The 27087-nt window shown below is 37.9% G+C and overlaps 1 protein-coding gene and 1 long non-coding RNA gene across 3 annotated transcripts in view; one reads left to right on the top strand and one right to left on the bottom strand.

The window, feature by feature from the left end:
• Positions 1 to 220: 220 nt before the first annotated feature.
• On the bottom strand, positions 221 to 26491 carry LOC114145530 (uncharacterized). Its single transcript, XR_003595721.1, has 3 exons — positions 26480 to 26491; positions 11209 to 11220; positions 221 to 1872 (listed from the first exon to the last, which is right to left on the bottom strand). It is a non-coding gene; the product is annotated as an uncharacterized LOC114145530 (long non-coding RNA).
• gna12a (guanine nucleotide binding protein (G protein) alpha 12a) overlaps positions 4926 to 27087 on the top strand; it is a 38817-nt gene continuing 16655 nt past the window's right edge. Inside the window, exons 1-2 of one of the 2 annotated variants that reach the window (XM_028019130.1) lie at positions 4927 to 5703; positions 16784 to 17002. In XM_028019130.1, coding sequence (XP_027874931.1) covers positions 5386 to 5703; positions 16784 to 17002 — 537 coding nt within the window. In that variant the 5' untranslated portion in view covers positions 4927 to 5385. Of the gene's footprint in view, positions 5704 to 16783; positions 17003 to 27087 lie in introns of both variants that reach the window. The other variant, XM_028019131.1, reaches the window with a different exon arrangement.

Here is a 27087-nt window from a genome sequence, read left to right on the forward strand (position 1 = left end):
CTAAAACATATCTGATGATTCGAGTGTCAAAGCCTAATAAAGCAGTAGAAGAATTAAGAGTTCCTCCTAAAATCCTTATTAATTCTCATTGAGTAGTGAGTAGTTTGGATTTTTATTTTTGAATTGTTTTCGTTGGTCTGACTCTTTGGTTGGCTATTTGTTGGGCACTCATTTAGTTAACTTTAAGTATCAGTGCTTTTATTTTGTTAAATATTACTAATTACTTTCTTTCATTTGTAGATTTAGTCATATACTGACCAGTATTTGTTAGGGTTTTGTGTGTTTAATTACCCCTTAGTGTGTGTTAATGGTCTGATCAGCCATTATCTAATGTCCCCTCATGTCTGTGTTAGGTCAGTTTGTGTTTGAGTTGTTCTGTTACTACCTGTATTGTGTTTTTGTTATGTTGACCTCAGTTTGGGCCCAATTTATTATTTTTTGGATTTTCTTTGTTAACTGTGTTTTGATTTTTCTTCAACGTCTCTCTGGCTGGTTTATGCAAAACCTTCACTGAGTCTTAATTGGTAAACATGCTTTGTCAGACATTAGTAAACTTCTTGAGACGTTTTATACTGAATTATTTGTAAGTCATAAGAGTACGATGAACTAATGAGTTTTAAAACTGTAATGTGAAGTATTTTGGGAACATCGTATTCTTGAAGGTTTAACACATGCTAAAATGACGTATTCTGTTTGTTTTGAAAACTTTACTTTTTAGAAAAAGGCAGCATTGCATATCGGTGGGGTTCTCAGCTAAAATGTTAACCCTGTTTCATCAACATTTTTGTTTCAGGTACTGGAAATGATGTTGCATTTAACAGTTAATGCATCATCAAAAGGGGGAGAATATGTTATGGGTTTATTTTTATGGGTTTATTTTACTTAATTAGAGATTACTGAAATTTATATTACTTAAATAAAATTTTTTATTTGAAGAACATGTTTGATCTGTGTTACACATAAAAAAGTGAAAGGAAAGATATGGTCTGGTGAAATATGTTTCTTTTGAATGGATTTGAGTCGTTCTCCATTGAAAGATGTTCTGACAATGGGCTAAAGTATTTTGAAACGATAGATAACAAATTTATAGCGATTAATGAAGCATATTTTGGTAAATTAACTTGGGAAAACAATTATAGAAATTAAAAATATTATTGTGTTAGCCATTTTCAGAGCATTAATTTAATGGAGCAAAAATGTTTTAAGAAATGTTTTGAAGAATCTGTTATTGATTAAAGTTATCACTAATCAGTAAAAGTACTCAGGTGGGATTATGGTGATTTTTCTAAACTTGATTTTGTTTTGATTTATATCCATTTAAAACGATTTTGAATAAAACTTTAAATTCAACGACAAGTAAAAGACCTAGGTAAAATTGATATATTTTGAAAATGTCTAGATTTGTTAAGTTGACATTATAATTTCTCCGGGTTTAACTCTTTTGAATTTTGTTTAAGGAAAGCATGTTGAATGTTTTAGACAAATAACCAGTAAGATCCAGTTTATACTATAAAAGTAATTTAAACTGGACTGTCTAATTCACATTGATATTCATTGTTTTGATGATAAATATAAACTGTACAACTGCGGCGAATTTTAAGCTTTTGTTTATTTGTTTTGTTTTGTTTGTTTAGTTCTATTTTATAAGATTGGTTTAAGAGGAAGATCTGCATATGTTTAACATTTTGGCAAAACATTACTTTGGAAACGTGTCTTTTGAAGCTGGTGATTACAGGGTTTTGGTATTTTCCATCGGTTGGAGTTGTGATATATATATAATTGAAGCATAGATTGAATAGATTACATCCACAATTTAATGAGCAGAACTGGACAAAGTAGGAGATAAGGCTTCACGTGATGAGTTGCTCATGGCTAACTACATACAGACTGGCTTGGAGTTCTGAGCTCCAAGCCTGACTCTGAACTCTGCAACACAAGCTGTTGTCTCTGAGGCAGAGTGCCACTGCTTGAAGAAGCGGTTGCACACTTGTTTTGACGATAGCAGCCACAGAGCCACGAGCGTTGGAGAATTCACTCGGACACAGTGAATTGAAGATATTTGTGATGACTACACAAATGAATTGATGCCTTTGGAGAATCTGATCTCTGTTTTGTCATAACAGTTTTTGCAGGCCCTGCGGATGTGGTCTCATTCAAGGTCTGCTTCTTTGATAAAAAGGATTAAAGTAATTCCCTTGATGGAAAATGACAAAGCAAATTTACTTTCTTTAAGTTAAGCCATTGTTTGATTATGCTGACACTGATGATGACGATGACACTAGAGAATGTTGTGTTGTGCTTATGTTTATGATGCTAATGAACACTCCTGTCGATGATGTAATGTCTGTTTTAACAACTTGTGATCGGTGATGGCACAGATGTATCCTTTATTAGAGAGGATACTCTGATGAGGATTCTTCTGACAGGTATCCAGATCCTGGCTTTGGACTGGATGTGACCTCTGAGTGTAAACATGTTTGCTTTCCAAAACTTGATCTCCCAGCTGAAAATCATTTGAAGTGACTGTTTTTGGAGGGATATTAGAAGTGCACCAAATATCTGGTAAACAGGAGGGAAATGTTGGGTAAATTGTATTATTAGTATTATCAAATATTTGTTGTATTATGTAGCCTTGTAGTTACATTTAGATAATGTTTCTGTGTGTTCATTAATTCTGATTTCTTCCTAATCCCTCCTTGGAAGAGGGAGGTGACAGATATTCTTAGCAGGACTCCCTGAGAGATGGAAGTGTTAGTTGTTCCAAGCTGAGTTTTACAACCCTGGAGGAAACTCTGCTTTGTTCTTTGTGATACAAAGCCGTTGCTTTGAAGCTATACAACGTGTCCCATTCGACGCCGTGCTTGGAAGCTTTGAAGCTATACAACGTGTCCTATTCGACGCCGTGCTTGGAGCAAGAAGGATTTAGATTGTAGATACCATGTGTTTAGTTTAGTGATTGTCTTGTAGCACTGCAACTAAAATGCTTTGACCCCACCCCCTAGAGTTGCAGGGTTCCTAAAATCAATAAAACAGAGGAGCGGGAGATGTGTTTTTCAGAGCGGTAGGAGATTTGTAACTGAAAGCACATCTCTGTCCGTTCTCCTCGCGAGAAACAAAGAATCTAACTCTCTTGTCTTTCCTGTGTTTGTTTAAATTGTCTCTAATAGGTATTTAGACCTGACAGATATCAACACCACAAAGCAAGTAATTAGTAATGTCATGTTATGTCATATGTCCAGAACGGGAGCATTTAGTTTATATACTTCAGGAATTAGAATAAACTTAGAATCCAGAATTCATTATGATGCTTAATAAAATTCATTATAAAATCAGAAATTTTGTTCATACAATTTGAAACAAGAATTTAAATTATTTTAAAGTAAAATAAGTAGTTATGTTCACTTGCCATTGTGAGTGAAAATAGTATAGAAATGTGTGCTCTTTAGGTAATTGCATTTTTTTCTTGCGTATCATAATTATTTGGTCTAAGTTCCAGCTTTAAGTTAAATCTGCCAATTCAAAATTAATGTACTTACTACCTGGAAAAACAATTAAAGATTTCAAAGGACTCTGGTTCAATTTGAAAAGGCTTAATGACATTAGTCATCGCTGTTTTGGCTGAACAGAACTAGCGTGGCCAGACATAGTAGGCGTCATTTACCCAGAACGCATTGAAGAGTGAACAACATGGCGACATTTGTGTGACAATAAAGTTTATAAAAACTGCAGTATTATTACTGCATTGGTTTTACATCTAAAATAAATATTTCTCAAATAAAGTATATTGTTACAAATAATCATGGGTCCCTGTAAGACAACAGTACTTCTACCTCAAAATTACTTTATTCAGTTTAATAAGTTTATGTGGAATATAAACATTTACATGCTGCTTTGTACCTTACAAAATATACTGAAATTAAATATACTTTTATATTACTTTATTAGTAATTAGTAAAATTACTTTTTACTCTTTATGAAGGAAGCCACGCCCGATGATCGGATGAGATGAGGAGAAGACTGCGAAGGAGGAGCGTGATGAAGTGATTGGTTGGGCGGGTGAGATGAAGAGTCTTCCAGTTTGAATTTACTCCTAGGCTTCATTTGTTCTTTGGTTCCAAATATTAAAGAAGTCAAATCATTATATAAGTGCATATTTTAATGGGAAGGTTGGCATTTGTTAAAATGAATCAAACATTTAGTTTGATTTTTAAAGTTGATTTGGGTTAATACAAATCTCAAATTAGTAAGGTGCAAGTCACATCCTGTTAACCAAAAGTGTACTGTAAGTACAAACAAAGATGGAGGGGCATTTCCTTTAATCGCTTGTAAGACTGAATGAGGACCCTTCTTTCTTAACCAATTTTGCACAGTAACCAGGATAAGGAGAGGGGAAATGGTTATACCCCATGTGGCAATTATTACTTCATTAAATATCTAAAAATGACTATAATACTTTTGCATCTTAAAAACTTTATAAAAACCACCAAGTAACTAATCAAAAATAATAAGTCATAAAAGTTCATCATAAAACAGGTCTCTTTCTATAAGGGAGCCTGTGTGTTTTTAGATTAGACACAGTTGTTTTCCTTTGATGTACTTTCTTTTTTAAACTTGATAATTAGAAGTTCTAAATCAGTGAAATGCCAGGAGGTCCCTAGTAGCAGCAATAATAAGAGCTGAGGGAGTGGAGCTTACATCCTTTGTAATGACAAACACTTATCTCTAAAAACAATTAAATATTATTTTCATTATTTTTGTATTATTGTTTCACACTGTATCTTTCTTTCGATAAGAATTCAGATAAATATTTATAATGAAATATTCTTTTCATTAGTGCGATTGTAAGGGATTTTTCGCCCCATTATGTTCGAGGGCGCACCCTGTGGTAAGGCCACGGTACTTCAGCGGTGCTCCTTATCAGTGTGACCGTCCCCCCGCCGCCCGCAGGGGCTGCTCTCTCAAGTTCACCGACCACTAGCTGTCTATTTGGGTAGTTTGGATCAGGCTGTCCCTTTGCGAGAGATTCCACAGCTAGAAGTCTTGTGCTTCGGATAGACACGCCGACTTGAGGTCTATTTTCTGGGCTTTATTTTGGCTATTTAAGTGGATGTTCAAGTAGTTTTATAGGCTTTGTTTCTCCATGAAATTTATCTTGGATGCGCCCAACCAAGATGGACACGGCTTGTCTGCGGGTCGGATGATAAATAAGGACTTCTTCCACTAGATGTAGACTTTTCTGATTTACCCGGTGGAGACGGTTTGTCTGACATAGTGGATGTTGTCGAACTGGGTCAGTCCCTTTCCGGAGGTGGCAGTCATATAATGAACATTTTCGCACTGGAGTTTCAGTAAACTTTTTCTAATTATTTTCCCCACGGACTCGCAATGTCGGGAGTGGTCCGCACCCTAAGCCGCTGCCTGCTCCCAGCCGAGGCCACCCGAGAGCCGGGCGCGAGTAAGCAGGGCAGCCGAGAAAGGGACGCAGTGCAAGAGCGAGAGGCGAGGCGCCGGAGCCGGGAGATAGATGCCATGCTCGCACGGGAGAGGAGAGCCGTTCGGCGGCTGGTGAAGATCCTCCTTCTCGGGGCCGGAGAAAGCGGAAAGTCCACATTCCTGAAACAGATGCGCATCATTAACGGGCAGGAGTTTGATAAGAAAGCGCTGCTAGATTTCCGGGGCACTATATATGAGAATATATTAAAGGTAAGGATCATTCACTGCTCTTTCATGACTGATATTTAAACTTGCAAGAGTTGTCTAACTAAATGGACATTTTGATTATTTATCACAGCCAAAAGGGATTCTTTTGTGATTATTCAGCTGAGACAATATTAGAAAACTTAACATGGCAAATAGCTGATCAGTGAGCTCTGTCAGTTGCAGTTGATTATTAACTGTAAACAGTCTGAAAAAGTATTGAAAACCAAAATGATAGAATAATATTAATAAACTTAATTCCTCTTCCCATTGTCTAAAAGTAGTATCCATCCATCTTTTAGACAATCTATTGTTTAACATACACGTAATCTAATCTGTCCTTTGGCCAGAGTGACCGAAGGACAAAGTAATCATCCATTCATCTATCCAAACAGTTGTCTGTCCTTTTATGCATCCGTCCATCGTACACTTTTTTTATTCTTTTTTTTTTTAGCAGGCTACATATTAAAATGTTTGTTCCAAAATCTTGAGATCTCCAAATTTGTGTCTGGAAAGGACTAACATTTTAACATGAATCAGTCAGAAAGTAAGCAAATTTGATGCAAGCTCCTTAGATGTACAGATTGTTGTTTTTTTCTTCTTTTTACTCATTAAACTGAAACCATTAGCTTTCAGATAACCATAAATAATAGTATGGACTTCATCACTGGCAGACTGAATCATCATAAAAATTAATTTTATGTAAATGAGCTCGAGAAATTCTCACCAACATGCACCCAGAGCTCTGTTGACATTGTGCATATTTTTATCCTGAAGTCTGTGTGTGATGTTCCTTTGTTTGCTGTCATGGCTGGGCCTCCTTCACCAGCTAACAATACCAGACTATTCCTGAGGGATGAGCACATCCGCCCCGAGTGCCACACAGCCTAGGCAAGTCAGATAAAATCCTGGACTCCAGCTCAGACAAAATAGCGTTTACAAGCCTCCCACAAATGCAGGCATACAGCCACATTCTAAGCTCAAACATACTCAAGCTTAATCACTGCTTAATATAAGCTACACACATTATCTGCTCTCTCGCCCGGAACGTAGCTGGAGATAGGCACCAGCTACCCTCCCGACCCCATTAGGGACAAGGGTGACCAGACAATGGATGGATGGATGGATGGATGGACATTATCTGCTCATTTCAACAGAATTAGCTTGTAACAGAATGAACAGATGTGTAGAGATAAAAGTTAGTTGCAAATAGAGGATGTCGGAAGTTACACTCAAAGTGCTGATAAGGTTCTGCAGCTTTCTTGCTAAACTAAGCAAGTCTTTCCCAGGAAAATAAGAACCTGTTCATGACTGTATGTTGTTCAGAAGCTTACATATTAGATCTTGAGATGCACAGATCTGATACTTATATCTGTATTAGTTCGGACAGCGGCACCGGCAGGGTGTTATCAGAGGGTACGCATAAAACCCTCCATGTGGATCAGGTGTGGATCATTGCATCTGATCCACACGAACACAGCCACAACCTCAACATGCATGAACCACACAAACCTAACCCACACTGATAGGCCCCACAAACACAATGCGCATGGCACACAGAAATTCGGATCTGATCCCCTCATGGCCCAACTGTTGTGCATAATGCAACACACACATAAACTTATATGAATACATAGCTTTTACATTTTATTTAAACAAATTATACTAAATAATAAAGACAGGAAAGCAAAGCCTACCCATATGATGAGGAGGAGGACACTGATTCCCAGGCTCAGGTGTTTTTTCTGAGATTCCAGAGGAGGACATGAAGCAACAACGTTTACTTCATTTCTACTCTTTGTGACAAACGTTTTAACTAGATTTAACTGTTTAACTCTCCTCATAGATACACTGCCTGGCCAAAAAAAAGTCGCCACCAAAAAATGGTCACACTCTAATATTTTGTTGGACCGCCTTTAGCTTTGATTACAGCCCGCATTCGCTGTGGCATTGTTTCAATAAGCTTCTGCAGTGTCACAAGATTTATTTCCATCCAGTGTTGCATTAATCTTTCACCAAGATCTTGTATTGATGATGGGAGAGTCTGACCACTGCGCAAAGCCTTCTCCAGCACATCCCAAAGATTCTCAATAGGGTTAAGGTCTGGACTCTGTGGTGGCCAATCCATGTATGAAAAAGATGTCTCATGCTGCCTGAACCACTCTTTCACAATGTGAGCCCGATGAATCCTGGCATTGTCATCTTGGAATATGCCCGTTCCATTTGGGAAGACAAAATCCATTGATGGAATAAACTGGTCATTCAGTATATTCAGGTAGTCAGCTGACCTCATTCTTTGGGCACACAATGTTGCTGAACTGCAGCAACCCCAGATCATAGCACTGCCCCCACAGGCTTGTACAGTAGGCACTAGGCATGATGGGTGCATCACTTCACCTGCCTCTCTTCTTACCCTGATACGCCCATCACTCTGGAACAGGGTAAATCTGGACTCATCAGACCACATGACCCTCTTCCACTCCTCCAGAGTCCAATCTTTATGCTCCTTAGCAAACTGAAGCCTTTTTTTCTGGTTAGCCTTACTGATTAGAGGTTTTCTTACGGCTACACAGCTGTTCAATCCCAACCCCTTGAGTTCCCTTCGCATTGTGCGTGTGGAAATGCTTTTGCGTTCACAATTAAACATACTCCTGAGTTCTGCTGTTGTTTTTCTTCAATTTTATTTGACCAAACGTTTAAGTAATCGACGATCATTCAGGATTTTTTTCCGACCACATTTCTTCCTGGAAGACGATGGTTCCCCACCATCCTTCCAGTTTTTAATGATGCGTTGGCCAGTTCTTAACCCAATTCTAGTAGTTTCTGTAATCTCCTTAGATGTTTTCTCTGCTTGATGCATGCCAATGATTTGACCCTTCTTAAACAGACTAACGTCTTTTCCATGACCACAGGATGTGTCTTTTGCCATGGTTGTTTAAGAAATGAGGAGTTACTCATTGCATCAGCTGGGGTTAAATAACTTGTTGCCAGCTGAAAGATAATCGCCTATGCGGTACTTATCCAATAGGAGACTTGAACCTATTTGCTTAGTTAAATCCAGGTGGCGACTTTTTTTTTGGCCAGACAGTGTAGATAGGCAGGAATTGGTGGTATGCCGGGTGTTAATTTTAAAAAAAGTAAAATTTAATGTTTCATGATATTTAAATTCATTTCAGACTCTGATTATGTTAGTATGCGCACAAATATATGGTATATATATATATATATATATATATCATTGAATTCAATGAGAAAGTGTGTCCAAACTTGGTCTGTACTGTATATATATATATATATATATATAACTTACAGTATATGCTTTACATTGTTTTAACATAAAAAAGAACAACAGAAAAACTTAATTCTGAGAGTGTGGGGCTTTTATTTTGTCATGGTGCGCCGCCCACAACATAGAATTAGATTGAATGATCCGCCCTTATGGATTGGGCTCATTGTTACTGATACCCGATCTAGAATTTTTTTCAATATCGGGACCGATACAGATATTAATATCGCTTCAATGCATCTCTAGTAAAAAGTTTGCGTATATTTACGCTAACTTCATGCCACATTCATTTTTATACATGCTGATTTGTGCATGAAATATAACGACGCACATTTTTTTTTATGCACACTTTATACATGAGGCCCCTGGCCATTAAAGCAAGCTCACCCTGAATTGAGGTCTGGACTTTGATTGTGCCACTCCAGAAGATACACCTTGTTGTCTTCAAATCATTTCTGTATAGCTTTAGCTGGATACTTGGAGGAAAATAAATGTTCTCTAAAGCCGTAGTTCTCGGGTATATTCTATTCCTCCAGGATTTTCTGATATTTAATTGAATACATTTTACCTTCTACTTTTATAAGCCTTCCAGACCTGCTCTATGTTATTCTCATTAGACCAAAGCACGTTCAGACACAGTTACTTCACTCAGGTGATCAGCATTCAATTCATTGTGATACTGTTGGCACCACTTCACTGGACCTGTTAAATATTTATTTATTTGTCATTATTTTGCAGTTTTCACTTTGACATAAAAGTTTTATTTGTTTTTTTAATTTTGTCAACAAGTCAAATGTTATTGGAAAATTGAGTTGTAAAAAGCAACAAAAATAACAAAACATTCAATAATTAAGTCACTTTCCAGAGAAAAAAAATGGATTTAGCAGATATATAAGAACATTTCTTAATGGTGATAATAACAATAATTACTAATAATGCATTTTATTTGACAACACCTTTCAAAACACCCAAGGACACTTTACAACATTAAAATCACAAATTAAACAGTAAAGAAATGTCTACAAGACACAAAACCACAAAATAACTACACAATTAAAGTGATAAGGTTAGCTAGGACAGATGAGTTTTGAATTGTGCTTTGAAGATCAGAAGAGAGTCAATATTACGGATATCAGGGGAAGAGCATTTCATAGTTGAGGAGCAGAGTAAGAGATGGCTCTTTTCCCCACGGTGCTGAGACGGACAAGAGGCACACTGAGGTGGATGGAAGAGGATGAACAAAGGGAACATGAGTGGGTGGTAATATGCACACGAGTAGCTCAAACAGATAAGGAGGGGCAAGGTTGTGAACTGTCTTGAGTGTAAACAGGATTCTAAATTGAATTCTGAAAGAAACAGGAAGCTAGTGAAGTTGCTGTAAAATTGGAGTGATGTGGTCAAATGAGGCCGTTTAGGTAATTATGCGAGCAGCAGAGTTTTGAACCAGTTGAAGTTTGTGGATAGATTTATGAGGCAGACCAACCAGGAGGGAGTAATCAATTCGAGAAATGACCAGACTGTGGACCAGAATGGAAGCAGAGTGCAAGGAGAGGGATGGATGAAGTCGGTTAATATTATGGAGGTGGAAGTGTGCAGACCGGATAATATTATTAATATTATATTAATATATTATTAATATTCTTCATAATCGACTTAATATGTAATTTAGTGTCTTCATTTTTTGATATGATCGTGTATCCATACGTGTTGGTGGTGGTCTTGGTGCTACTCAGCCTAGTTCCTCATGTGGAATTAAAACACGCACATTGCATAATCAGCAGCATTGAGGTAGGAAAAGGGTTGTCTCATAATTGCCCAACTCTGATAAATGAAAGAGACCTAAGGCAGTCCTGGCCATCTGCTACAGAGAGGTGATCCTAATGCTGCTGACCGTGCCAATCGTGACAAGGCAGCAGTTCAGGCTTTAGATGCTGGGATCCAGCATCTAAATTTTAAAAATTTAGATGATTTGAAAAATTATTTGAAAAATTAAAACTTATAAATGTATTTATTACATCTAGTAATATATATTTCAGGTATGTTCTATATTTCTGTTAACCACAAATACAGTATGTCGTACTGCTGATCAACACAAAATTTACTTTCTCCAAAAATTGGTTATAGTTAGAGAAGACAGAACTGTTGAGGTTTCAAGAGGACAGGTATTATTATGCAGTGCTCTAGTCTAATGCATTTGTCACGAGAAACGGCATTTGTTAGATTACATTTTGCATACACTTTTAAAAGACGTACAATTTTAAATTATTTGATTTCCTTTTATGAATATTTTATGAATATTAATGAATATTTAATACTCATTAATTAAATTAATATTAAATATTCACAGCTTCAAATATGTTAAAAAAGCATGCAAAGTTGCATAGGTTGGCAATCAGAATCTACTGCATGTTCATTGTTTTTTTGTTATATATGTTTACTCAAAATGACTAAATGTAAATCCATCTGTTTCTGAGCACAATTAGTAGTGCATTCGGATGATAATCAACAAATAAAGCAGACTTTTTTTGTTGATATTGGGCTTTTTCTTCTGCTCCTGTAGCAACTCATGGCTATCTCAGTGCTAATGATGTGCCTACTAAAGATTATGTTCTCATGTGATTTTCTTAACTTTACTTGCTGACTAGATTCACCTAATTATTTGAGCAAAAAAAAAGGCTGCATGACTGACAAATGAAATTGAGAGAATTTGTTTAATTTTTCCTTGCTGTGCTGTTTGGTGTAAAATTGAGCAACACTAACTGACTTCTTCCAGAAGACAAAGGCTCACAAACAGGAAAACGGAAAAGCTATTTAAACATGCAGGCATACAGGAAGAGAGGCAAACATCAATATGAGGGTTTATGCAAGAGTTTGTTCAGATTAGTGACTCAATAAAGGTCATGAGGGCTAACAGAATATGTGACCACAGCCTGAAAATGTGGTCACCTTTCTGTGCAGAAACAGTGATTTTATTTTTATTACCAATACCATTCTGCTGTGGGCCAACGTGTGTCCCACAGCAGAATGGGACACACAGTATTTGTGTCAAACTAATGTTTGACACAAATACCTGTCAGTGTTTGCATCAAACATTAGTGGGTTTCTTCCTGGGTGAGGTCATCTAAAACATCCATTCATTCATTCATTCATGATAACACCTTTCAGATGTGGGATTAGCCTTTAAAGCGCCCCACAATCCTGAGTCACATGGGCCCCTTCATCTGTCTGACTGCAAACATCCACACATTGATGATGCACTTGTGAGAAAAGCTTTCCTGTTTGCATAACCAAACATCTCTTCTTGACTTTCCTTGTGTCAGGTTGTTTTGGGTTTTTTAGAAGATTTTCTCATAAATTTGGAGAAAATGTTAAACTGGGCCAGTGGAAGAGGAAGTTGTGGGTGTGCAAAGAGCTGTTGAATGTACGATTAGTGTATCAGACCCCCCCCCGCCCCCAAATGAAAGATTTTGGCTTTACTGATGAACAGTGAGGTTTATTGAAGCAAACCCTGAGTTTCACCATAAGAGCTGTATGTACAAACACAAAAAGACAGTAAGCTACAAAACAATCGTAACGTTTGAAAACTGAAAATAAAGTTCACTACTAACAATATCAACTGATTCAAAAACTATACCGTATTTGATTATAATAAAGCAACTTCACAATTCCAACTGATCAACATTAGAAATATCCTACTTACAAAATAAACATACCTTGTGCCTCTATCAAGGGGCACTAATAACAAAATACATTTTTATAACACTGTTGCAACTTATCTTCCGTTCCTTCTGTTGCCAAGTTGCCGTTGCACAACATGAACAGCAGAAGCTCTCTCATCAAAATAAAAGCATCAAATCAAAGACCGGAAGTCAACCATATACTACACAAAATAAGATGAAATAAAGGCAACAAGCGACAAAAAGGGAATACAACAAATAAGGAGCTTAACCAGGGGTTATTTACACTCCCACCAAAATTATGTTTAAGTCAAAACAAGAACTAATAATTTTCTAAAGGCAGTAACCATTTTAAGTCAAAACAAGAACTAATAATTTTCTAAAGGCAGTAACCATTTGTAGTTATTAGATTATGAACATTCTAGTATCAGAATTAGCTTTTGTACGGAATGCTCCACAACAGAATGCTTGCAAGAGCGTTGACCTTTATCGTTCAGTTTCTTAACTCCAATTAAGATTTTTACTCTTCTTACGAGTCCATCATTGCCAGTAACTGTTGTGATTTGTGTTTTTCTGTGTTGATTTCTGAGTTTTCTGTGTCCTCAAGTCTCTTCGTTGTCCTGTCTCCCCTCGATTACTCCCTTGTGTTTCTCGTTCCCTGATTACCTCCTGTGTATTTAGTGTCACCTGTGTGTCTGTGTCTTTGTCGGGTCCTCGTCTCATTTGACTTCCAGTCCGTCGTCTCGTCCATTTGTGTAACGGTTGCTACTGGCGTCGAGCCCTGGTTTCCGCTCGGCCGTGCTGCCCGTTGTTTTGGCCCATGTTGAACTGTGTTATTATGGACATTCATCATTTACCGCATCCTGGGTCTACAGCATTCTACCTCACCACCTCTACACCACACCTTATGACAGTAACAGTCTCTAGTACTCTGGCAAGTCTACATTCATGTCTGGTCAAAAGTTAGTCAATGTCCAACACAACATTACTCTGCAGCCCATGAACTTTCCTTAGCTCACTGATGAGATTCAGATGATATTCTTTGTCTTTATATTTACTATTTCGTCCTCTGATTAGTTTCTGGAAATAGATCACTGCAAACCTTATTTGGTCTTCCTCCTTGTCTGGGTTGGTAAAACCATGTTGCCAGCTCTGGCACCTTGCTTTCGGTGATTTTGGCAGGGGGTTGTTCCAGTTGAAACCTTGGGCTGTCCCTTGAAGAAGATGATCATTTAGATTTGTGTCATTGTATTTTGCAGCACAATTGAACACAGCACATAGCTTAGTGAGCTTTATGAGGTAATAAATCCCATGTTGAGGAATATGCCATTGTTTCATTTTGTACTTCTTCAATATTATCCCTTTTGATGATGTCATTCATGTAAGCTATGTAGTCTCTTTTGTAGCTTTCCTCTTTGTTGAACCTTTCTTTTCAAGTGTTCGAGTCTGATTTCAGCAAGCTTTCTGTTGTCAAGTAAGTGTGGCTTTTGTTTGAATGGTAGAGGCATCTCCTTGTGAATTTTTCCTTTTTCCTTCCTTGAGTGTGTCCAAAAACACGAGATCCTCCTTTGAGATCATATTGTCACTTCCTTCCATGTCCTTGAAATCTGACTTTGGCACATTAATCGCATTCAAGGGAGTCACCGGGATTAATTCCTTTACTGTGACTCTGTGACACAAACTTGACTCTGTTACATCGAGTGATGATGTGAAGCCTCCAACAATGGTCCACCCTAAGTCTGTGCAAACTGTATATGGCTCGTAATCTTCTCCTAGTACAACTTGTTTTTGGTGCTAAAGTTGTGGGACAGTTGAATCCGATAAGGAGTCCCACATTACAGCTCAGGAGAGGTGAGATCTTATCAGCAATTTCTGTCAAATGGGGCCAATTTTTTGCGGTCTCACTGGTGGGTTATTGTCATAATTTACTGGTATGAAGTCTTTAATGTATGAGGAGGGGAGGTTGATGCGAATATCTGAGTTATAACCTCTCACACACGGTTCTGATACTCGGTTAGTTTCAACAGTAGAGAAGACACCAAGCATGGTAGTTAGAGTTAGCTTTACAAGTTGAACATCTGCTTGTAGCCGTTTGCTTACTCCTTCACTGACAAATGTGCTGTCGCTTTGTGTGTCTAATAGTGCATACACTAGTTGCTCTTTAGATGGGTTTTGAACTGTGGACACACATACAGGAACAATCATTGATGTGCTGTTTGACTGACCAACCTTTGTAACATTGAGAGCTGTAGCTGCTATGGTCTCATCTGGAGTGCTTGAAGCTGTGTTCATAGAGCTGAGAAGTCGTTTTGGAGTCATTCAGAGGTGGACTTGCTGGTGTCCTGCATAACCATTTCCTGTTGAATTTCTGTTAGGTTTATACCAGATGTAAGTAGACACTTGTATCCCAATAAGTTGAACTTATGGCTCACCATTCCACATAATATTAACCCAGAAGTCTTGGGACTCATCAAGAATCATTCTAATAAATATAAGGTGTACCCCTGTGTTGTTTTTGACCTTGGAACACAAGGATGTGTTGGGATTTGAGTTTTTGTGTGTTTATTTTGAGTTCTCTATGTTCTGAGCCCCTGTGCTGTCCTGTTTACCCCTTGATTGCTCCCTGGTGTGTCTCATTTCCTTGATTACCCTCTGTGTATTTAACCCCACCTGTGTTCCTTGTTGATCGTCGGGTCTTGTCAATGCATCTAGTCAGTGTCGTTTGTCCATTTGTTGCCTCCAGTTGCTACCGGTGCTGAGCCCTGGCTTTCTGCTCTGCCGTGCTGCCTGGTTGTTTTTGTGGACTATTCTCAACAATAAACCTTCATTTTCATTTGAACCTGGGTCTACAGCTTTTGCCTCACCACCTTTCACACTGCACTTCATGACAGGATGTCCAGTCTCTGTCTTATTGATGAATCATAAATGTTGTTGTAGTTTCTTTAGTGAGCTCTTGGATTAGTTAGCAGTGATCTTGCAATAACTGTGTAAAAGGGCCCTTTTAAAATGTTGCTAAAAGCCATGTAGGGAAACCAACAAACCAGTGAAATAAGCTGATTAGCTGAGACGACAATAAAATGAAACTTTGTGGACTACATTCAAAATCCACTGTGCTTGAAAAAATGCACACTGCACAGCATCCAATGTGAAACATTTACAGTTTGTAACAGGTAGAGCTGCAATGCAATGGTTTTAATCCCAGTCAAAGTGCGGAACTAAATCCAGTTGAGATTCAGAGTAAAGCTTTGAAATGTACTGTATATTCACATGCTCTCTTCTTCCAATCTGTAGATGGTTTAACCTGATACAGACATACCTTTCACAGACTTGCAGCTGTAATTGCAGGAAAATGTAGTTTGTCAAAACATTGTCTCAGGAGGGTGAACACACATGTTTATCACAGTTTTCTTTTGACAAAATGTTGTAAACAGTCTTTTCCTTCCATTTCACATATATGTTCTATGGCATAAAGTCCCACTAGATCCACTGAAATCTATGTTGGTAACTTCAGACAGTAGAATAGAATAGAAGAATAGAAAAGAAGTATCCTTTATTGTCCCACAACTGAGAAATTTTTGTGTACCATCAGCAAAATGATGGGCAATAACAGCAAATAGGCTCACACAAATATAGAATATAAAATGTATATAAAAACAAGAAAAATAATAAATGTGAACATGACTATGTCATAGAACCATGTTATTTACTCAGAACTTGAAAATAATGTATTTGTTCAATCAGATGAACCCTCTTTGATCTAAATATTTACATTCATTAAAATGTTTTCTATGCTTTCTTTTATTTGATTTATTTTGAGGATGTTTAAATTTCAGTTCTTACAAGCTCTTTAAACATATTTTCAGTAATTCTGCTTAAAATTTTATATAACTTTGTTTACTAGATTGTTAACGATTTAGAGGTCAATCTAACCTCAATTTGACGGATAATTTAAAAAAAAAAATTTTGTAAAACTGTGATGTTAAATAATGCATTGCAGTTGAACATTTGGGTGCACCTGACTTTTTGTAATGTCTGATCTCATATTTTTACAGTAATGGTGGCTGTGAGAAAAGCAGCTGATCCTTTGCCATTCTGAAGTTTGGTAATGTTTCGTTGTCTGTAGGGTATGCGAGTGCTGGTGGATGCTCGAGACAAACTGGGCATTACCTGGCAGAGCTGTGAGAATGAGAAGCAGGGCATGCTGGTGATGTCATGGGAGGGGCGTGTGGGTGCCTCGGGGGTGGAGCCCGGTGAGTTCCAGCTCTACGTGATGGCACTGAGCACGCTCTGGATGGATGCCGGCATACAGGAGGCATACACACGCCGCTCTGAGTTCCAGCTGGTGAGTAGATTAAAGACAGCTTTCCAGGTTGTTGTGTTCATGCAGCCTCTTACTACTACCACTCCCTGTAGAGTTCCTTTGCACTGAGATATTAATTGGTAGTTTGCGTACAACTATTCATTACATGAAAGCGGAGTCTTGTTTTATTATGCAAGATTCCAAGTTTCAACACATGAGCAACGAGATTTGGTGCCCTATTACACATATAGTGATGAGCAAAAAAACCTCAGAATATATTAACCTTTGACTTCAGCAACAGATCTGCACTCTTTTTTGTGGCTCTGCTGTGAATTTCAATAATATAAATATATTTGAAGCATGTTTTATTCATACTTCTATTTTTTCATACTTTATGTTTTCTTAGCTACTCCTCACAATAATTAAGACAAGGCATTTTAAATTGTTTCCTGGCTGAAATCGATCATAACAGCTAAGGAAAAATCTCCTGAAGGTCCCAATATACTCATCTATTGTGAAGCAGATAATAAATATGTGGAATAATAATAATAAGTTATCATCACTGTTAAGTAATGCATAGGCTTCACGAGGTGCTTTTCCACTAGCCCGCCTCTGACCAGTTCGGTTCTGATCCACTCCAGCCGGATTCATTTTCCATTAGCTGATCCGGCACGGCTCAGTTAACTCTAGGGGTACACTGTAAAAAAAAAAAAAAGGCTCTAATTTACGGTAAAATACTAAAAGTCTGGCAACCAAAACTGCCAGTATTTTACCATATTCATTGAAATACAGTAACATTCTGGCAACCACAGCTGACAGTGTTTTGCTCTTTTTAGTAAAATATGGTAAAATACCGTCAGCTGTGGTTGCCAGGATTTTATCCTAAAATGTGGTTTTACCATAGTAAATATGCTCATACTGTGTGAGGCATTACAGTATAATATTTTGGTATCTGTCACTTTAACAGTTCAGAACTGTAAACTTTATGGCAACTTACTATAAAAAACACATATACCGTCTACATAAGTGAAAAACACAGCAGGACTGTATAAAACATTATGACATTTTATTGTAAAAATCAACATTATGTTAAATTACTGGTAGCTGAATTTTACCATATAAATTACAGTACAACACACAAAGGAATGTCGTGTGTCAGCATTTTAATATGGAAAGTTAAAGAAAATAAGTCTAAGTTAAGCAAAAATACAGACTATGATTAACTAGAATGGCTGGGTTTTCGATTTCTCCCTAGAATGGCTGAACAGGGCCAAAAGGCCCTGAGTCCACCCTGACGACTCTGCTGGCTCAAATTAGCATTCTTCTTCATTTGTAAATGTGGCCGTTGACCGTCAGGCCAGAATGTAGGAATGTGAATAGTCCATGTTGGGGGTGGGTATCTATGATACCTGCAGGAGATCAGATCTCCTGTAGGTAATGCTCTTCAGTTTAGTTTTGAAGCATACATGAAGTGTTTTTGGAGAGATGTGACCTTTTGCAGCTGATCCATGATGTTGTGCTGCATTATCCAGGTCATTTTGCCAAATGTACATAGAGTTTGCAAAACATACAATCTGTTTCAAAAAATATGCAAAGGTTTTTCTAAAAGAAATGAGTAATGTTTCTCTTTGAAATAAAGCTAAGAGGGTATTAATTGTGTTGATCCACCTCAAAAAAATCATGCAAAAAGTGTAAGCAAAAGAAATCTGGGAGACTTAGCACATGCAAATTTGCATGCAGCCTTTTGTGCTGTGGAGGATAAATAGGTGACTGCTTCACCTATTTAGTTCACAAGAACTAATGGCATTTATTTCAGTCATAATCTTGCGGGGGGTGACCAAGGTTCCATCACTATGTGACAGCTGGTCAGCAAACCTGGCAAACATGATTGACATGGCAGCACTGAATGCACATGTGCTTTATCAGGCATGCATTGGGGTGCAGGAGAGACGGGTGGACTTCCTGGTTGAGCTTGCAAAAGAGTTCGGTAACTCTCATGTGAGTGAGAAGAAGGCACACAAGGAGAAACTGCTTCGGCAACAACCTTCCACACCCAGCTCAGGCAAAAGGGCGAAGTGTCAGGTCAACCATCGATGCAGGATGCGTGTCCTGAGGCCGAAACATCATCAGTGACCCCTCACACCCCCACCATGGACTGTTCTCCCTGCTGCCCTCTGGAATGAGGTTCTGCAGCATCCGGTGCAGGTCCACCTGGTTCCGAAACAGCTTTTTCCCACTTGCCATCAGACTGCTGAGCTCTTAACTGGACTGCACTCAAAAACTGGTCTCCACTTTATACCTTGCACATGTACAGAGCTAAATAACTTCTATTTTACTGTCAGTCCTGCACTTTATATTTTATATTTAGATTTATATTCATATTTTATACTGTATTTTATTTTACTCACAACATTGGAACCTCAAACATTATCCTGAGCCGTATGCAACGAAATTTCGTTCTGTATACACCCTGTGCATTGAAAATGACAACAAAGTCAGTCTAAGTCGAAGTCGAAGTATAAGGAACAATTGTGCAACTGTGAGATGCGTTGAGGCCATTACCAGGGTACTGATAAGGTAATGGCCCTATTTACTGAACAAAAGCACCTGCTAGATAAAATCCTTCAGGCCAGTTGGACTATCTCTAGCCTGAATAGGTATATGTCCAAATGGCCTAACTCCAGCCATTCTAGTGATAATCTACTTAAAGAAACAATTTCTATTTAAACATTCAGTTAAAAAAAAAGAACTGATTCTATTTAATGTCCAGTTTCCTCACAGTGTTCCTGAGATCTGAAAAAGCTCCAGCATGTGTCCATATAAGGGATTCCCATGGCGGAAGAAATACACGTCATAAAAGGACTCTTGCTCTGGGTTGATCAAGAGTAACAAGTCATGGAGTCTAGACTTTGTTCAGGAGGGTGTGCAACACAGATATGGTCTTCCAAGTCAAAGGTTGAGTTTGAGGCTTATATGTTGTCAATCATGTGTTTAGATCCTCTCTGCAGTTAGAAAACAGAAACAAAGCAAAAGTTAGAATGATGCACTGCATGAACATCATGCAAACTCAACATTCACTTAAATGTTTGTTTCACCTTTGTTGACTTGCACACATGAAACACACATGGAGACTGGTATTTCAGCCAGGCGATGTGGTCATTTCTGACTGGAAATTCAGAAGTTCTCAAACTTCAGAATTTGTCGACAGGTGTGATCCTCTCTGTAAACAGACAAAAAACACTAACATCAAATGAAGACCTGTTGTTTCAGGGAATTTTCTTTCATTCTTCCATCCTCCCTTTTGGGAGAAACATGGTTCTCTTTACAACTTTTTACGTTTTGACCACTCATTCAGGATAGATGACACAAGATGCAATGCAGAAAAAGTCTGGTCTTGTACCACTGTCCAACAACAGAAAAAATGACCAAAAATTTCAAAAACAAAAGGATTATTTAAAAAGTGAACAGCCTTTATTTGGTGTGTGTATATCACCATCAATTGCTTAGGTTTGAGCTTTAAATCGTGTTATCTTTCCTTGTTCATGATGAGTTATTTCCTCATCAAAACATGTTTGAAACATTCTTGGATCTCCATGGTAACCATTTGGTGGCGCTTCAATGCTTCCTCATGCAATACACCGCCCATTTACACTAAGCTCCGTCTTTGAGCTGCAGTCCCCAGCCGAGCTCCCTCACTCGCACCTCTCCATCAGACCAGCAGTCGCAGCAATCACATACAGTAGTAGAAAATAGTCAAAAAATCACCTTCAATATGTCTGTCAAACCTTGTTCCATTACATGCATCTGAGTTCCTATTGTTAAGCTCAGAAGAGAAGACCTGATTTTATTTCCATCTCGTTGCTGTTGTGAATGTGTTTTATATACCATTATATATACCAGAGGTCGCGTTAATGGAATATTTTCCGTATTTGACCGGTTATTTTTTTAAACGACAGGAACATTTTAAGCCCGTCGGTCATTTGACAGGTTATAATTAACACCTTTGACTGGTGCACATGTGCACACATGACTTTATGCAAAGAGTTCATCGTAGAGGCAACTAAAATCAATTAATAAAAGGTTTAGGCTTAGATAATAACACTCTCCCACTGGAGAATTTATTTGTAAAGCTGTCAGAACTGGTAATAGTTGTATGAAAATGAGAAATGGCTCCACCCCTAAATTTGAACTAAGGTGTGGTATTCGCAAATCATGTCATACTTCACAATATTTATTCTGACTTGTACACAAATTCTTACAACTCATATCTCCAATGGTCCTTACCATAGCTGAAGGGATTTCCTGATTGATAGTATGCCACTCTCTCCATACATCAGTGTGTTTCCTTAAAAAGCCTTAAATTCATGTATCTAAAAAGGTAAATTAGTCTTAAATACACTAATGACAGGTCTATTTATTTAATTTTGTGTATACAACATATGTTTTTTTTTTTTTTTTCATTTTACTGGGCTTTTCTGAGAGCCAAAGATTCAAGTAGTGCACATGACTTCTATAACTTGAGGCATTGAAGCTGCTGGTAGTTTGATGCTAAAATACCTCTGCTAGTTAGCTAGCTTTTTTGTGTCTGTCATGGGTAAATGCAAATTTATTGCCAGTTGGCCTGACAAGCCTTTGTCTTTGCCATTGGCTCACTTCTGTAGCAAATCCATAAGATGCTACATCCATTCTGTGCAAAAAAGCTTGGCACAATGACTGTAAAAACTGCAGGGAGCCTTATGCAGTGTGAGAAACACAAAGCTGCTACCAAGAGCCACAAAAAGTCCCCAGAAATGTCACAGTTGTAATCCCATGGTGTTGCTGAAACAGTGTGTGCTGTTGTACAAGCACTGAACTTAGTTCAGTAATTGGACACACACTCAGAAGTTCAGTGGATTTTAGACATGGTTGTCAAGCACCTGTCTTACCTGTTGAAGAATTAATTTAAACCAAGTTGCTACTATGAAGGGAAATGCAGCTGAGAAGGATAAGAAACGTAAAAGTAGATCATGAAACCAAATGAGATTAGAGAGCAACAGGTGCAGCTTTGATGACAAGTAGGGGAAAAGGTTAACAGAAACAGTAATTAATGTCTTCAACTAAAGCAAGTATGTGACTAGATTTGTTGTTAATCTCAGAGAGTTTAGTGATCTGAAATTTTTTTTCACAGCCCTGGATCTACATTATGTCTGACATACCATTCAACCTTATATAATAATGACCCAGGACAATATCAGTCCTCCACTGAAAGCAACAGGGTCATAAGAAATGCTTAGAGCTGACAACTAGAAAGTAGAAGTTACTGTGATCTGCTCAGAATTGCAGAGAGGGAAGCCAGAGGAAGAACTTATTCATTTTCAGCATAACTTCTTTTTTATTGGCAGACTTTCTAAAGATGCAATTATTGTTCTTTTGAGTGGAAATGAAACTGGTGAAGTGGAGCCCCATGGAGCTACATCTTACATGTCCCATGCAGCAGATCCAATCTGAAATGTTTCTTTGACGGTAGTGCAATGCATTTTCCTGATGTATTTAATAAACACTGATAAACAGTGTATTGCAGAGAGCACAGAAGCTTTTTTTTTAATCCTACTGCTGGCCACAGAAGATGATCATGAAAATAAGTGGATTTTTCTTTGCCATTATTGCTGAAAGCACCACAAAGTATTTTCTAAACCCCTTCCATGAAGTATTTTGAATATTAAACAGATTTGGGTAACATTTTGGGGAACATGTGGCAACTTCTTAACACACGTTATTGCTTTTAAGCAGCCTCCCTCCGGCCTTCTGGGATCCAAACAAACTGAGAGTCATTTAAAGTGCACATATTTCAGTTTAATGACAAACAGAACCACCAGAGAAATCAATAACTCAACAAGCGCCAACAAATCTGCTGTGAGGGGGTCCAGACAAGCTCTTAATGGCTCAACAGACTGTTATGAGTGACCACTAACCATATTGTGAATGTGGAAAATGCTCCTCCACCCCCACCAGCTGCTCCCGTTGTTGGCACGTTCTGAATGATTCACCTGCAGCCGGGTTTTATTTGTACTTTATTGAAAGTGACACCGTGGCATCGCATTTTCCTTGGGGCTGTAAATTTGACCTTTTACCTTGTTTTGCATTCATCAGTGACAGAGCAATGTGGAGTCAGGCAGATGTCACTTCCTCTCACTTAACGTGCTGTCCGTGGGTGTAGTAGAGGAGATGCACAAATTCAGGTCAGACTACATTCTCTTATCTGAACTTGCTGTGAAGCTGACTTGTCTCTGTCTTTCAACTGCTTCATAAAGAAAGCGTAGTCATTCATTGGAAAAGTTTTATAGAAAGGTGAACCCCTGTATAAACTTCCTCAACTTCTTAAATACCTTATGCACTCTTTTTAACATTTATGTTAAACACACAACTGAGTAAACTCTTTTTCAGTTTTGTGACATGTTTTTAAGCTCTGCTTTTGGTTTTAAGTTTTGTTACCACAGTTCTGTGTTTTCAGTGTCTAATCAACCCATTAGTTGCTCACGTCTTTGTAGGCCTGTCACGATAGCAAATTTTGCTGAGCGATTAATTGTCTCAAAAAATTATTGCGATAAACGATAATATTGTCTGAAGACCTTTATACACTGATTTAATGGAAATGACGTAATCATGCATGTGATTTCCTGCCAAAGATAGATACACTTTATTTTCAAAAGAATATTTAACACTGGAGCTGATAAACAAAATAAACAAAACAACCAAAAACAAAATGGATTCTCAGTCTCCATTAACAAAAAATGTACTTGATAAAAACTAAACAACATAGGGCCAAAGTGGAAATAAATACTGCATTCAACCAAAAGAGTGCAGATTATGAAGTCTGTACATTATGTTGCCCTTCAGTAATAATTAGATTTAAATAGAGACAATGGGCACATCGACTTCCTGATGCAATAGTTCACACTACACGATTTTTGCTCCTATTTTTTCCCTTATGACAATCTTAAAACGTTGGTCTTTCTAAGAGTGTGTGGTGTGTTACGGTAGATCGTCGTTGCCGCTCCGATCTAAATCAGGGGTTTTTCCCCACTGGGATCTTAACGCAGCCTGTTGAATGTGACAGGTAGCCAATCAGAAAGCGCGGATTCTCCTCCGTGTTTTCTGAGGGGAAATTACATCGGGGAATCTCAAACAGCTGACACGGGCAACCCGAAGTCCAGCCGACGTGGAAACAACATTAATGTTTATTCAACATGCAAAGAATATAGAAATGACAAGAGGAGGAGTTGGAGCGAAATTGCTACCGCAGTTGATAAACCCGGTAACTTTTCAGCTGTTCTTCGTTAACGTGACGTAAACAGGTTCTAATGATTTTCATTCAGTCAGGACTTTACACTGACACTAGCCACATGCATTGCAGGTAGATTGTAGTAAAGCATTGATTAATGTCTGGTTTTAAAATTAGTTCACTGGACTTGTAACCATTATTTTGTGCCCATTGTTGGACACCACACGGCAGGAACGAACCTATGAACCGTTATACCTAGGATTTCTGTCGGCTAATGTGTGGTATGTCAGGTTTTAAAAATGGGCCGACAATCGGCCAACAGCTCTAAGATTGTGTCGTGTGCGCTGGGCTTTACACTAAGGAAATGAGGAAGGGAGGGTCAGTGGAGAGCACTGGAGTTGAGCTTTTTTTCATTCGGTGTCATCAACAGAAAGAGAAAAAGGCCGGAAGAGACGATAATGCCGATAATTGAAATGACATCGATAGTTTTAATTTATCGTACGATTAATCGATTTATCGTTTATCGCGACAGGCCTACGTCTTTGTCTTTTTTAATACCATGTACATTCATACTGACTAAGAAATTTGGAAAGACAAATGTGTAAGAGCCATGTTAATGGCTTACGGTTGTAGAACATAACTGTGTGTCTGTCTCAGCCTTTTTAGCTCCAAAAACAAAAATACTAGGTGGCCACAGGTGGTTGCTTTTAATTTCTTAATTAATGGATGGATCTAAGACTTACCAAACTAATCACAACTTTTCCAAATAACTTTACCAAATAATTAATTATAGATTTGGGTTCCAATATACTTTTATATATTGAGTATATAAGAGTATATACTTTACTGTTTAAAGAAAGAACTTTGACAGAAAATTGATAGTACTTATGATTTAGTTCTGTCAATCTATCTGAATAATGGCTATGCAATAATGGCACAGCAGTGTAGTTTTAACAAGTCAGAAACAAAAAGATTGAGGTTTTTAAGTGAAAGAAATGTATTTGGTTTAGTAAATTTGGCTTTTTGATTACTCAACTGCACCAATAATAAATTCCTTAATACTTTATTAGTGAATTTGTATCATATCTAATTATGTCTGTGTGGGTTCATAGGTATTTACTTGCAGTGTATAATTGACTTCTGACCTCCAGTTTGAGTTTTGACACCAATTGTTGCAGCCTGTGCTGCTGCTGCAACAGCTGGCCCAGTCAGAAGGCCAACAACAGCTTAATTCTGTAGTTCTGTTAACATTATGTTCCTCTTTCTTTGCTTTAAAGACAAACTTTTGACAGGGCCTTGATCAATGTAGCCCAGCCTTTCTGAACCCTGACGCAGAGATGAGAATGGGAAGTGCATGATAAGAAGTTTGGGAACTGGTTTGAACAGTAACTGAAATCTGGAAATTAACAAACTAGGCTGGTGTGACTGAGCGAGGATCTGAGTCTGTGTGAGACTGAGGAAAGCATGAAGAATTTATGCTGAGGAGAACTGGTGAGTTATGGGGCAGATGAGGAATGGTCAGTCACTAACAAAACACAGCAAACACTAATTGTGAAACATTTAGGGTGTTTTCACATCTGATATTTCAGTAGACTGGGTCCAATTGGGGACCAAAATTGCAATATTTCTTATATTTTCATCTGCTGTGGTTCGCATTCACACTGCACTGGTTGTAGGATTTCTCCATTGATATACATTACTGGTTTGCTAGCAATGCTCCTGCAGGCGCCATTACTACCCAGTGAGTCATGTTCACAAAACCAGACTGTTTCAATGCAGGATGAGCAGGAATTTGTCACAGAAATGATCGTAGTGCCATTATTTTTTACCTGATTTCTATGGATATGGCTTAAGTTAAAACTAAGGAAATTGCTGATGTTTTGATATGTAAAATATGCATTCTCTTTGAATATAAATCAATGCACAGTTTGGTTTCTGCCAGCATGCAATAGAAGACTAAACAAATTTCTCTTTTACTTTGGTCAGTAATTAAATATTATATAATGGCCTCTGTTAAAATTAGTTTGTCAAAATGTAACAAACCATGAATCATATACTGTATGAGTCATACAGTATGACTCATACAATATGTAAACCTATTTGATGACTTTTATATATTCAAACAAACGCTGTGAAGGCACACAGACAATGTTGTGTCGGTTGCCATAGCAACCGACAACATTGCCATGGCAACATTCAAATCAAGCATTTCTGTTAACCTGCAGATGTGTGATTAACGGAAGAGAGAAGAGTTTGACCAGAATGCCCTGCACTCTAGTTAGCTTCCTGCTTTTGGAACGGTTTCCAGTCCAGTTGCATTCACATTGCCTTCCAACCGCATCAGAGTTCACTCTGATACAGGTCTAAAACTCTGTAGGCCTAGGTTTTTAGGCGGATCTGAGTTAGCTTTTGTAGTCTGTTTTGGAATTCAAATTTGCATTCACACTTCCCAAACGAATCAGACTTTCTAGACAAACGAATGACCCAATTATGATTTTTTTTTTTAAAATAATGTGACCTGTATGTGATCTTTTTATGACAGTCTGAACAACACAGGTCGGATTCTTTTCGAATGCGACCCAGGCCACTTGGGTATCCGATACATCACAATTCAAATGTGACCTAACGTCCAGGTCGCATTCATCCGACCTGTACGTCACTGATACTTGACAAATGTTTCTATTCTGTGCCCTGATACTCCCAGGCTGGAAGAAAAACAACGACTGACAATAATGAGGATTAAGTTGTTGGTATGCCTGTCGCAATAAACAATAAATCAATTAATCGCATGATAAATTAAAACTATCAACCTCATTTTAATTATAGGCTTTATCGTTTCTTCTGGCCTTTTTCTCTTTCTGTTGAT

This window comes from Xiphophorus couchianus, chromosome 5 (assembly GCF_001444195.1).
Source record: "Xiphophorus couchianus chromosome 5, X_couchianus-1.0, whole genome shotgun sequence".
Taxonomy (NCBI): Eukaryota; Metazoa; Chordata; class Actinopteri; order Cyprinodontiformes; family Poeciliidae; genus Xiphophorus; species Xiphophorus couchianus.